This window comes from Manis pentadactyla, chromosome 10 (assembly GCF_030020395.1).
Source record: "Manis pentadactyla isolate mManPen7 chromosome 10, mManPen7.hap1, whole genome shotgun sequence".
NCBI classification, from domain to species: domain Eukaryota; kingdom Metazoa; phylum Chordata; class Mammalia; order Pholidota; family Manidae; genus Manis; species Manis pentadactyla.
In genome coordinates, this window is record NC_080028.1 from 49,927,210 (window position 1) to 49,941,079 (window position 13,870).

Sequence of the window (13,870 nt, forward strand, 5' to 3'; positions counted from 1 at the left end):
TTCTCTGGATCTTACATTCTCTCTGGTTCTAGGACACTGATCTGTGTCTCTGCATTGTCACTTTCACGGAACACCACCATTACCCCTACCCAAAACCATCACCCCCACTGAGAAATCCCACAAGAAGAAATTAACACACTGGGGTTGTAACTAGCTTTCTAGTCCTTCAGGATGGTTCCCTTCATCTCTCTCTGCCTGAGTTTACTCTTGAAGCCTAACATCTCACACTTCTTGGAGACCAATTAATCAGATACCGAGAGTAGAACCCTGGATTCAGGAGAAGGGGGGCCCCCTGGAGTGAAGGGGCAGTTTGCCAAGCACCACCGGGCACCAACAGACCCAGCTTCCAGTCATTTTAGACATCTCAGGGGTTGACAGAAAAGGACTGCTGCACTGCAAGGAGTCCCAGGTCTACTTCAACCCCTGCCCACAGAGCAGTACCAGTTGCCGAAAGAAGGTCACAGAGCTTTTACACTAAGATTGAGAGTGGGTTAGAGCCCCACTCTCCCCTTGACAATAAATTTGAGCTCAGGGAGGGTGGCTTGCAAACACCTCAAGAACCCTATCTGCCCTCCAGAGGGGGGACACTGCCTTTCATTCCTCCCCTCTCCCTGGTTCAACTTTCCTAGTCTGCTTATTTTCTTGAGGAAACTACAGGTCTAGGCACCTCTAGACACAAGAGCCTTCTGCTTCCCTCTTAGCCCATCTCCAGCCTCACCTTCCAAGCCATTTCTGAGGTCCTCCACTGGTTCTGGAGCTCCCCAGGGCAGAGGGACCCTGCTGGGAAAAAGGGGTGTTCTTGTTGATTGCATAGGGAAGCTTTTGCCCTCATCTGTCCACAAGGTGGCGAACACACTCCTGCAGCAACGCTCATCCTGAAGCCCAGCACTTCTCCCCAATATACACTAATTAAGCACCAGCCCAGGGGGGACCCCAGCCCAGCCTCTCACTTCCTTCCCTTTGGCTATTCTGCCACACCCCCTCCATCCTCTGCCAGGTGGTTCCTCTCCCTCCCCCTGTGCCTGCCTATTCCCCCTACCACCACCAGCCCTGCCCCCACCCCCTCCCTTTGCCAGCCATGCATCTGGCGCCCCCGGGGAGCCACTGATTCTCTGCCTGTCGCCTCAAGATCCTGGGCAGAGCAAGTGGGGCCCCCAGCTGTGGCTTGGAACACACACCCTCCCAGGCAACACCCTCCCTCTGCCCACCAGCACCAGCCAGGAGATGGTCTAGCAGGAGGCAGCCTTGGAAAACTCCCCATCTGGAAAGGATGGCAGACAGGCAGAACCAGGGGCAGACACTGATACAGACAGAATGAGAGACAGAAATACAGAGATGGAGATAGATACAGCGGCAGAGGCAAAGACCCAGAGACATGGAGTGGTGTGTGTGTGTGTGTGTGTGTGTGTGTGTAGCTGGAGAGTGAAGGGGGTGACCTGAGAGCATAACGAAGGGAGAACTGATGGGGGTGGTCAGGACTCCAGAAGATCAGGACCCAAGCAGTGGCTTCTGTATTGGGCACCCTTGGCCTGTTGTGCTCACTGCCCCCACCCACTACCACAGCAGTCCCTGTGCTTGGCACCTGGGCTCAGAATTCTGGCTGGAGCCTTGGGGCCTTAGGCCTGGCGGTTCCTGCCCCTTTCTGCCTCTCCTGTCTGCCCATCCTGCACCCAGTTTGCTGCTTCCTGGCTGCTTTCTGTGTCTCTGGTTGGGTCTGTGTCTGCCTCATCGTCTCAGCATCCCCGATCGTCTTTGTGTTTGTCACATCCCTGTATATGTCTGTTAGATGTGCCTGAGTTTGTCTTTTGGACTACCAGTGCCAATGTACACCTGTGTGTGTCCATCTGTTGTGGACCTTTGCCTCTCTGCCAAAGCGAGGAAAAGGGGGTGGGCTTTGAGTACCTGGCTGGGTGTGCTTATCTCATGGAGCAAGTGTGTGTGTGTGTGTGCTCCTGTGTGTGTGTAATTGGAGTGTGTCCATCCGTGCACGTCAGTGTGCCTCTAGGTGTGCACCTGTCTGTGTGTGCTGATCTCCAAGTGCATGTGTTTTGCTCTGCCTGTGTTCACCTGCATGGTGTGAACTGCCGCTGCAAATGCATCTGTGTGCATGTCTGGGAAGGGGCTGGGGGGCTCAAAATATGCCTCTGTCTCTCTCTCTGGTTGTCCCTATCTCTCCCTGTCTAGGTGTTGGTCATACCACAACCTCAGCCACAGCCTCAGTGCATAGCAACAGCTGACAGCTGAAGACTCCCAGGGTAGGGGAGAGAGACTGGTGGAGGAGAGAGCCGGTGAAGCAACAGCCAAGAGGATAGGGATAGAGACAGGGCTGGGGCTGGGGACAGAGACAAGGACAGAGACAGAAGAGGAAGGGGGAAGGATGGTGAGGAGCTGATAGTGAAAGATGGGACAGTAGGAGGAAGGGATAGAGATTGCACCAGGAGGCGCTGAGGGGACCTTCTGCTCAACCCCATGCAGACACACTCTGGGACGCCCGGGGGTCAGCGGTGGGGGCCAGGGGCAAAGGTGAACTGCGGGTCTAATGAAGGGGTCCTGAGACTGCGCGGAGGTGCCTTGCGGGTGGGGCGGGGGCGGCGGGCGCCGTTTGTTAGCCCTATTGACAGACGTGATGGGGTTTCCGTCCGTGATCAATTATACTCATCTCCGGGGCGAATGAGCCACGGGGTGCCCATCTATCCCCGTCAGCGCCGTTGGGCCTTAGCCGCCCCAGGCCCCGCCCTCCCGCACCTCGGCCCGGCCCTGCTCCTGCCCCGGGCCCACCTTGGCCCGGAGCATACAAGGGACCGGAGCACAGAGAGCCCCTGGCTTTGCTGGGCCGCTGAGCCTCGCGAGGTTCCTGCTCCGCCATGCACTCCTTTGGGGCCACGGTCCCGGAGCCCTGAACCCAACGCCCCAGCCCAGTCCTCACCGGGGTACAGACCCAGCCTCTGGGTTACCAGCCACCCACCCAGCTTCGCACCTGGTTCAGGGGTGTGTCGGGGGCGTGTCGGTGTGAAAGTCACCTTCGGTGCCCCCAGCTGGGCGGGAGGGGGCGCGCGGGGCGCGGCCGGGATTGGAGCGACGCGGAGCCCCGCCCCCCGCCCGAGTCAGACTCAACTTTCTCCCCCGCCCGCGCCCCGCCCCCAGCGCCGCGCTCCGCTCCGCTCCCCAGTCCGCGGGCCGCGCCGCCTGCTCCCGCCGCTCCGCCAGCCACCCCGCGGCGCGCCAGCCCGGGGCCCCTTGCCCCTAGGCCCGGCTCTGGCCTGACCCGGGACTCGCCCCGCCAGCTCCGCTCGGCCTCCCGGGAAGATGCGGCTGCACCCGGAATGGCTTCTCTTGCTCTTTGGCCCGTGGCTCCTAAGGAAGGTAAGGGCGGTAGGGGTGCAGAGCGGGCATGGGGTCCGGGGCGCAAAGGTCCCAGAGTGCCAGGGGCTCAGTGCGTCCGCCCCGCCCCCAACGCCGAGTGTCCCAACTTTGCTCAGCTAGAGGGAGGCGGACAGACTCCGCGATTCTGGACAGACGCACTCCCAGAGCAAGTTGGCTGGGGAGTGGGTCGTTGTGGGGTGCCGGGGTGGCGGCCTGGCTTGGATCTGGCTCCCGGCGCAGCGGGGGAGGGGACGAAGCCCGACCCGCGAGTGCGCCAGACTGAGCGGGAGTGCGAGACAGACAGACAAGCAAGTGGAGTGTCAGCCTTGCCGTCTTTACGCGCCAACCTCGCTCGCCTTCCTGGCTGTCTGTCCTTCCACCCCGCCACCCCCGCTTACCCATTGCTCTTGTCTGGACTTGTCACAATGCCAGGTGGGCACTGTGTTCCGAGCACTCACGCCCCGAACACACGCGCGCGCACACGGACTCACACAGATACGGCCGAACTTGGCTTACAGTCTCCCATCACCTTTCCCGCGGAGACCTCATCTCCCCGGCACAGCCTCACAGACACACCCCTCTCCTGCGCCGCGCTGATGAGGGGTGGGGGATGTCTGGAAGGGGAGTCTCTCCTTCTGCCCCCTCCCGGCCCCCTGGTTCCTAGGCTGCCACTTTCCCTGAGGCTCTGGGGCGAGGACCCAAAGCTAAGGAGGCCCAAACTCATCTGCCTCCCTAGTGACTGTAGAGGCTTCGCCTCGTGTACACAGTGTGCTTATATGTGCTGGTGTCCAGTGTGTGGGTCAGCCTGTGCACCTGTGTGTGGGTGTGTGTCCAGGGAAGCCAGGCTTGGGTGTTTAGTGCCAGGGTCTGTGTGTACACAGGTATGGTGTCGTGGCATTGGCTTTGAAGGGGTGAGCGCAGTGCCTGCTTCCCAGTGCGGCCATCTATTTGTGCCCCGCTGTGTGCGCCACCATGGGGGCCTAGGCCCTGGACCCCTGTTTCCTTCCATCAACTCCCCAGCCAGTGATTTTCCTGTTTCCTCCACCTCAGCACCTTAGGGGCAGCCAGGTGGCTTTCTAAACCCTTACTCCCTGCACCTCAACCCCCAACCCTGTAGAGTCTGAAGAGGTGCAGTTCTTCCCCCAACATTTGGACCCCTACCTGCTCAGCCAAAGCTCACTCAGCAGCTCCAGGAGGGTGGGGGCTGCCCTAGTGAAGCTGGTGATTGAGCTTCCTGGTTCTCCCAAAGCTGCCTGGTGACCTTGAGGGGCTGGAAGTTGAGCAGAGGAGCCCCCTCCACAAAAACTGCTTTCTTTGGCAAGGGCTTCTTTTGGTCTTGTTGCCTGGCCCTGCCCCTAGAGGATCCCTGGAGGGGCCCTTTGCCCTGTAGCCCACCAGAGTGTGAAGACTGGGGCAGAGGAGGTAGGGAAGCTGCCCACTGCCCCTCCTTTCTACTTCCTCTGCACTCTCCTCTCCTCTCTCCCCATCAAATAAACTCCCCTGTGGACAGATCTGGTTTAATTTTCTTTGCCCCCTGAAGGGGAATGAAACATCTGGTGGAGACTTGAGGGAGAGTAAGCATGAGTATGTGAGCAATGGGGATCTGAGTGTGTGTGAGCTGCACCTGCGGGCCTCCGTGTTGGAGTCAGTGGGGGAGAGTGTATCTGCCATCTAATCCAGCTTGTGTGCCCTGTGAGAATCCGTGTTTACACATACAGATGTGGGTGTGTGACTATGTGTAACTGAGCCTGTGATGTGTGTGTGTGTAGAAAAGTGTGTGTCCAAGTACCTATCTGTGTGTGACTGTGTGCACTTGTGAGTACAGTGTGTACACGTGTGTACTCCAAGGTGGGTCTCCACTGCCTCTGTGTGCTGGGGCATGTGTGTTGTGTGTATGTGAGTCTCCAGTGTCTGTGAGTGTGTATCTGAGTGCTTGTGGTTTTGAGTGCTTTTAAGTGTGGGTATGGGATTGTGAACCTCAGGATGTGTTCATGTATCTGTGTGAGGTCATGTGTGTGTTCAAGGCTATCTCAGTGCTGGAGCTGGGAGTCTGTTGACACTGGGTATGAGGCTTCAGGAGACAGTTCCCAGGGCAGCTCTTGGGGAAACCCTAATTGTCCAACCTAACAACCTGCCTGTCCCATCCTGCTGGCTTGCGCCTCCTCCAGAAGCTCTCTCTCTCCTTCCTCCTTGCCCCAGGCTCCTGTCTCCTCTCAGGGCCTGGGACTCCTGGCTTCTGCTGCCCCTGGGGTTCTGGCCTCTACAGGCCAGGCCTCCTTCAGGATCTTTCTAATACAGTCTCTGGCTCCTCTACCAACTTGTTTCTGTCTTCCCCACCCCTTGCCTAAGCAGCTGCCTACTGGGAGAAGCAGCCGGCAATCAATAGTCACTAATCACTAATCACTAATTACTAATTATCTGGGGGAGGGCAGGGGCAGGGCGCTGAGGGACTTTCCAGCTCTATCCTGCCTCAGGGAAGGATTAGGCCCAAGCAAGTCTCAGGGCTTGCTGGCCCCAGCCCGGCATCTAGCCACCACCTGCGTCCTGCCCCTGCACCTCCCCTCTGGCCCCCCTACTAATCTCTGGCTGGGCCACTTAGGCACGTGCTGTCTGGGCTAGGGCTCAGAGCTGTTGGTGGGGATTTGGGGGTAATGAGGGGCTGCAGCTGGGCCAGGGACACAGGAAGGGGGTGGGGGTGGGGCTCTGTGACAGCCCCCTTAGGAGAGAACCTGTGAGTAGAGGGATACCTGCTGGAAAGGAGAATTTAGAGGGTCATGGGGTTAGGGTGGCAGAGGAGCTGGAGATTGAGGACAGGGTGACTAGGGAAGAGGTGAGGTAATTCAGGGACAGAAACAAGGTAAAGGAAGGATCTCTAGGGTCAGACAGGGTCATTGGGAAGGGGTGAGATTAAGGGGAGATACCAGGTTGGAAGGGGCATCAGAGGGGTCAGGGATGAAGTCATTGTCACGGAGATGGAGAACTTTGCACAGAGCCCTGCAACTCCACATGGGGGCCTAGGAAGGGGACGGGGTCACAGAGGGCAGGATCATGGGGAGGGGTCCCAGGCTTCAGGCGCAGCGGGGCGCGGTGGGGTGTCTTGGGCCATAGAGTGGGAGTGAGCTGCCAGGCGGGGATAGGGAGCAGGGAGCGCTGCCTTGAACGCTGGAAATTGGCGAGTCTCCCCCTCTCCCACGCCTGCCCCTCCTCCACCTCCACCCCGCCCACTCCCCCTCCGGCTCCCGCTTCGGGAAATTACATCCCGGCTCCGCGGCTCCCATCGCCCCCCCACCACACACACACCGCGCCCCGGAGCCCGCGCCTTTATAGGCACATTTATTGCAATAATAAAGTGAGGCGCGGGGCGGGGGGCGGGGGGCAGCCGTTCCCGGGGGGACCGCGCCGGCTCTAGGAAGCAGGGAAATAAAATAAAATAAAATAAAATCAAAATTCAGATAACGGTGAGCCATGAGCTGCAGGCCGTGAGCAGGCGGGCAGGCGGGGCTGAGGGGGAGGGTGCGCCCGGCCCAAGGGCAGAGCCCGCCCCACCAGCGGTGCCCGCCCCCTCACGCTCTAGTAGGGTCTGGAACGAGGTATCTTCGTCTTTTCCACCTGTCTGCCCCCTCCAATGGCTGGAGGCTCCCGGTCTTCTGCCTTTTCCTCTCACTTGTCCCTCACACTGTCCTCAGCTCGTCTCTGCCCCTGTCCCCCATCTCCTTCCCTGTCCCCCATTTCCCGTTCCAGCCCCCGTTCACATTCCCATCTCTGTTCCCTGGGTCTTTGCATCCCTCAGCATCCCTTTTTCTGCCCAATAACTATTCCCCACCCCCCATTTCTGTTCCCACCTAGCCGGTCCCCATTTCCATCTCCCAATCCCTGTCCCATTTTCGTTCCTGCCAGTCCCCAATGCCCATGCCCTCATCTACCATCCATGTCCTTCCCCACCTCCATTTTGGTTCTCATCCCATTCTGTCCCCCATCTTCATTCCCTTGGTCCCTACCCCATCTGCATCCCTGTCTCTGCCCAATGCCTGTCCACCATTTCTGATCTCTTCATCCCCGTTCCCCTGTCCCTTGTTCCAGTCTCATCTCGGCATCATATACCCACGCCGGCCAGTCCTTAATCTTAGGCCCCCTCCATCTGTATCCCAGTCCTCACCCCATCCTGTCCTGTCCACCCCACCTCTGTCCTTCCTCCCACCTCTATCCCTGGTTCCCAGCCAGATGCCGGCTATTCCTCCCCGCCCTGACTGCGGTGCCCCAGCCTCTTTCCAGGTGCAAGGGCTCAGTACGCTATGCCCTCCCTTTCCCCAACCCAGGCCTGGAGCACTGTTTCTTCCCCAACCAGGGGGTGCCATCCCCTCCCCCGGTCCGCCTCCAAAGCGCCCCGCCTGACCCACGCGGTAGAAGCGAAGCCACGGCCCAGTCTGGAGACCTGAGGGAAGTGAGCCCTGCAATGCGGCTGGGGGGCCGACAGCCTGATCCTTCCCCCATTCCCAGCGGTCCCATCCCCAAAGAGCCCCCACCCCCACCCCAGTGGAGTTTGTTCAGCAGCAAGAGGCAGCCTCAACTCCTCTCCACTGCGTGGGCTCACTGCCCTGGGGGCAAAGCGCTCTTGGCTCGGCCTCCGCCCAGTGCAGGTCTAGAGACGCCTGGTGGAACGCCCGCCCCACCCTCACCCCCCCACCTGCCTCTGAGCACCCCCCAACCCCGCGCGCCGACAGCCCAGTGAGCCTCTCCCCTCTGCAAATGTCACCGCACCCAATTAGCTTAATTAAACCAGCTCTGGAGCGAGGGGGACCCCTCCTCGGACAGCACCTTGCTCCCACTCTCAGTCCTAGAGGGTGAGGGACAGACCAAGATTCTGGGCAAAGAGGGGCCCTTTATCACCCTGCTCTCTCATTCTCTCCCCCACCCACAGTTGGAGACAGACAACCTGAAGGATAGAGGGAAAGAACCGCAGTTAGACAGAAACAGGGAGAAAAACAGAATCAAGGAAGGAGAAAATTAGGGACAGAAAGAGTAAGGGAGAGCCTGAGAGACAGCAAGAGGCTGAGAGAAAAGTCAGAGCGAGAGAGATGGAAAAACAGTGAGAGAGGGAGAGCAAGCGTGCAAGCAAGGACGCCAGAGGGAGGATTTTATTTTATTTCGTGTTCCCATTTTTCGGCTCGTTTCCTCAAAGACTCTCACCCCTCCCTGTCTGAGCTTCCCAGAAGGTTGCTTTGGCCACTGCTCCCCCAACCCTTCCCTTTTATCTTGGCTGTCTCCTGCCTCCAGTGAGGGGGGTGCGGGTGCCTAAAACCCGGAGATTTGACAGGATCAGAGAAACATGGCCGGCAATTTGTTTGGGATCAGAGTGGGGGGCACCTGGCACCCCTTACTGCCCAGCCAAATCTCCATCTCTGAAACAGCCTTGACAAGTCCTGAGCTGGGTGCAGGACAAACAGTGCTGTGGGGGTGTGCAGAGGTGGTGGCTTGGAGGCATTTGGGGTCATAAGAGAAGGCAACTGGGACTGATGGATGTCCCTGGAAAAACCAATGGTTGGGCCCAGAGGGGGATATTAGGTGTCAGGGTTCAAACAACACCCCCTTCCATTTTCCCTGTAGGCTCCAGGCACCCCCTCCTCTAGTACCCTCCTTGGGGCTCAGGCAGTGTCCTCTCTGAGGCCACCTCCTCAGGCCTTGGCCCGCCCTCCCCCGCAACCCCTCTCAGGCCCACCCTCCCAGTGTTAGCTGCTAGTTCAGGCTTGTCGGTCTGAGTCAATCACTCTTGCTGCCCCCACCCCCTCACCTGGGCTGGGAGGAGGGAAGGAGGGGAGGAGGAATGAGGGGGGTGATAAATATGTATGACGAGTGAGTGGCGGAGGCATTAATAACCCTGGGATCGCAGTGCTGCGGGGATGGGGACCAGGCAGTGGAGATTCTAGCCCAGCAGTTTGACTCTGACGTTCCTGTCCCCCATGGACACATGGTGTGTACGTACATACGTACATACGGGTATGTGCAGAGGGGGCCGCCTGTGTTGTCAGGCCTCTTTACCTATCCAGAGCTCAGCCTGCAGGCCAGTTGGTGGGATGCCTGCAGGGACCATTCATATACAACCTACACATATGCACCCCATGGGGGAACACAGTGAGACCACACTTGTTCTATCATGTGGATACGCTGACACACTTCAGAAAGAGCTTCACTTGGGGGCAAAGTGCTCCTACCCTTCAGAAAGAGCTTGACATCTGGTCAGAGGATGATAGGAGCTCACACAGGAATGGTAACCCCCAGAGAATCACACACAGCCACCCTCAAACATACAGCAAACCCAGGAATACTACATCAGTCACAAAGACACAAGTACCACAGACTGATACAGCCTCACTTCATAACACACGGACACACAGCCGATACAGATGCACATACGTACCAGGCATATATATACACAGCCACCGCAGACTGACACAACACATATTCAGCCACCACAAGCAAGCAGACATATATATATATATATATATACACACACAGGCTCCTCAGACTGATACACATGGGGCATAGAGACACAGTCACCACAGCCACACACAACAGTCACCGTGCACAGCCACCCCAGGCAAACACATACAGCCATCACCATAGGTGTACATACCCACATACCATCCCAGGTTAACAGAAACACAGCCACCCCAGAATCATATACACAGTATTCCTTCTCCCCAGTCCAAACCCACATGCTGTAAGGGCCACACTGAACGGCCATAGCAAGAGCAGGCTGACTGACACACTCTGACGAGCAGGGCTCCTCTCCCTCCTGCTCTGCTGGCTGGAGACGCATCTCCATATTTCTTCCTCTAGCTCTCCTCTCCCTGGTCTCCTTCATTCCCACCCCCCCACCCCCACCCCCGCCCCAGCCCCAGATAATTGATGGCCCAGGCCTGGCCCTGCCGCTCCTGCCTCTCCATCCATCTTGTACTCGAGCGCTCCCTGCCTCCCTGATCTGCCTCCACCTGAGACACAAGGAGAAGGGTTGGGGCGGGCAGGGCGGTCCTCTGGACCCCTCGGAGCACCTGGGAGGACCTTTAGGCCGCTTCCCCCACCGCCGGAGCGGGCTGGCCGAAAGGAACCAGCCTTAACCCACAGCACCCAGACTCCCCACTGCTTTCCTCAGCTCAATAGGTTTCCCATGCCCTCCCTGCAAGGAACCACAGGCCGAGGCGGGCGGGGGCTCCAGTCTCCGCAGAGGTGTCCACAGGTCTTCACTTCTTTCTCGGTGCTGGAAGTTGACAGTGGTCGTGGCCTCACTTGCCTGAGTCCCACCCCTCCCTGGCCATTACTCAGAGCCAATCAGGCTCCAGGCCAGGGGAACGAGTCCGGGGCCACACTTCCTCCCTATTCAAATCCACACTGGCTTTGACTTTCCTGGCTTTCTCAGCCGGCATTGGAGTTATGTGAAAGCACAGACTCCCAGGGTCATTTCACAGATATAGAAACCGAGGCCCAGACAGTGACGTGGCCAAGACCACAAGACCTCCCAGCAGAGAGCCCAATTCCATGTGGTTTCCTACAGCCGTGGAAAGGGGCTGGCGTGGGGAGGGCCCTGGCGGAGTGGCCAGGATCAACGCCAGCGTCTCCCTGTCCTCTTTCTTCGTCCACAGGAGGTCAGCGCCCAGGTACCAGAGTCCGGGAGGCCGCAGTACCTGGAGCTGCGTCCCGCCGCGGCCGGAGGGGGCACTCCCGGCCACCAGCTTCCGGCGCCGAAATCTTCCCAAGGCCTGGGCACCACCGGCTCCTGGAGCTGGGCCTGGCCCTCTAACCACACGGGGGCTCTGGCCCGGGCGGGGGTGGCTGGGACGTTGCCCGCGCAGCGCGCCAAGAGAAAGCCGTCTGTCAAAGCGGCCCGCTCCAAAAAGATCTTCGGCTGGGGGGATTTCTACTTTCGGGTGCACACCCTCAAGTTCTCGCTGCTGGTGACGGGCAAGATCGTGGATCACGTGAACGGTACCTTCAGCGTGTACTTCCGCCACAACTCGTCCAGTCTGGGTAATCTCAGCGTCAGTATAGTGCCGCCCTCCAAGCGTGTGGAGTTCGGGGGCGTCTGGCTGCCGGGGCCCGCGCCCCACCCTCTGCAGTCTACGCTGGCTCTGGAAGGGGTGCTCCCTGGGTTGGCGCCTCCGCTGGGGATTGCGGCCTCGGGACCAGGGCTAGGGGGCACCCTCGGGGGCGCGCTGGCAGGCCCATTCGGGGGCGCGCTGGGAGTGCCCGGGGCCAAAGAGTCGCGCGCTTTCAATTGCCATGTGGAGTATGAGAAGACAAACCGCGCGCGCAAACACCGCCCGTGCCTGTACGACCCGTCGCAGGTGTGCTTCACCGAGCACACGCAGAGCCAGGCCGCCTGGCTCTGTTCCAAGCCCTTCAAAGTCATTTGCATTTTCGTCTCCTTCCTCAGCTTTGATTACAAACTGGTGCAGAAGGTGTGCCCAGACTATAACTTCCAGAGCGAGCACCCCTACTTTGGATAGTGCACCCCGCCCTCTCCCGGGCCCAGAGCTTCCCACCAAATCCCTGCCTCCCCAAGTACTCCTTCCCGTGCCCCGTAGCTCCTGCGGCCGCGTCCACCCCTTTGGAGGTGGAGACCAGCTCTCTCGGGGACCATCAGCCATCAGCCAGCGTGGCTCCCTTTTCTTTATGGGGAGTGCCCCCGAAGAGGCTGGGGTTAGCCCTGTCCGCTACATGCCAAAGTGGAGAGGCAAGAGCGCAGCCCTAGAGTAGGCGGAGCTTAGAGGCTGTCCCAGCGTGCCCTACGTCCCCACCGAGTCCCTTTTACTCCCTGGCGCTGGGCTGAACATTCCCTTTGCCCGCAGCTGTAAACTGACCTGGCTTTTCATCCCACCCCTACTTTCTTACCCCCAGGCGCTTGCCCTCCTGCTCCACGCAGTCCCCAGGTATATAAACCACGGCCTATCCCTAACCTTTCTGCCCGCGGTATGCCTGTCCCCCTTTCCCCAATCCCCAATTAGGGTAGCGGAAGCAGAACACCTGGGCGTAGGCGATCGCCTCCGGCCCCTGTCTCTGCCCGCCTCCCTCCTGTCCCTACAGTCCTGTTGCACCTGCGCCTCTCTTGCATCCTCTCGGTGATATTTTTTCTACGCCAAAACAGACGCAAAAGGAAACAAAATAAAGTGAAATCCAATACGCGTCTGTGTGAGACTCTTGTAAGGAAGGGGGCGGGTGCTGAGGGTTTATGTCTAGTAAGGGCCTGGCTAGGGCTTCCTCCCTCGGCGGCTCATGGAAACCGAGGCAAATATTGGAGCTAGCCTCTGGGAAGTCATCCAAAACCAGGTCAGACGGAGATGAGGGCGATCCTTGCTGTAGGGGTCCTGGCAAAGGTGGATATTTTCCTCCCAGAGGTGGGCGGGGTGCAGCTGCCCCAGAGGGATGGGAATTAGACATAAGAGGGGCTGCCAGCGGACTATTTGGGACGCTTTTGGGAGGAAGGTATAAGGGTTTGAATGGGATGGAGATTCAGGGATAGCGTAGGCAGAGCGCTGACAACCTGCTAAGCTCCGAGGGGCTGGAGGGAGGAGGCAGGTGGGGGGGATGGGGAATGGTATTTGCGGCATCTGGAGTCATCGATCTTCCTCTTCCTTCCTAATTTCGTGGGCGCTGAGTTTGCAGACGGATGAGGGAAGTCGGGAGAAAGGGAGGGAGGCCTGAGACGAGGGGGTGGGGGAAGGAAGAAGCGCGACTTTGGAGAGCGGGGCCGCGTCGCCGCTGCCTGCCGCCACCAAACAGGGCCCTCTTCAGCCAGCTGCCCACCCCCGCCTTCAGCGCCTTCCTGTAGCCGCGGCTGCTAATTTTATCCGCCCCCAACCCTGGCCCGGGCGTTAATTGGCTGCGGCTTCATTAACACTTCTCAAGCCCAGCCGCCCCCTCCCTTGAGGACCCCTGACTGGGACTAGGGAGGGGGTACGGACAAGCTGAGACACAAGACAACGCCTCGTTTCAGCTTTCCTGAGTCAAGGTACCAACTTGGAGAGGGCCATGTTCTCCAGGGGATGGCCTGCTGGCTCTAGGAGTAAACTGTGCCTGAGGTGAATCTGACCCAAACATGCCTGGGAGTGAAAAGTTGGTAAGGGGAAAATAAGTATCTGATGGATGGATGGATAGCTGGATGGATGAATAACAGGATCACCTAAAAGGAAGAGGGAGTTGGAAAGTGGTTCTGGGTCAGAGACTGAAGCCAACTCCTAAAATGGGGCCTATTGCTGGGAAGGCCTAAGAACACTGGAGGGAAGGAAGTTATAGCTAAGAGAGGACTTCTGAGCCCAGTATGAGAGCCAGGTGGGAATGTCTGGAATTAGCAAGTTCGCCCACCTAGGCCTCAGTTTCCTCACTTGTAAGGCAGTAATTAAAAAATCTCCGTGTCCTGGAGATTAAATGAGACTTTGCATGTAATCATGTTTGGAGTCGGACTGTCCTCCCACCTCTTCATCTGACTCGCAGACCTGCCTCCCCCACAGCTATC

At 58.8% G+C, this 13,870-nt stretch overlaps 1 protein-coding gene across 1 annotated transcript; it reads left to right on the top strand.

The window, feature by feature from the left end:
• Positions 1-3,147: 3,147 nt before the first annotated feature.
• On the top strand, positions 3,148-12,539 carry NXPH4 (neurexophilin 4). Its single transcript, XM_036894859.2, has 2 exons — positions 3,148-3,363; positions 11,001-12,539. The coding sequence occupies exons 1-2, from the start codon at positions 3,307-3,309 to the stop codon at positions 11,862-11,864; spliced, it is 921 nt and encodes a 306-aa protein (XP_036750754.2). The 5' UTR covers positions 3,148-3,306; the 3' UTR covers positions 11,865-12,539.
• Positions 12,540-13,870: the final 1,331 nt, after the last annotated feature.

Excerpts from the sequence above, each read along its gene's own strand:
- NXPH4 (XM_036894859.2), top strand. The coding sequence starts at position 3,307 with ATGCGGCTGCACCCGGAATGGCTTCTCTTGCTCTTTGGCCCGTGGCTC. Across the intron at positions 3,364-11,000 it reads GCCCGTGGCTCCTAAGGAAG|GAGGTCAGCGCCCAGGTACC; the intron begins GTAAGGGCGGTA and ends CTTCGTCCACAG.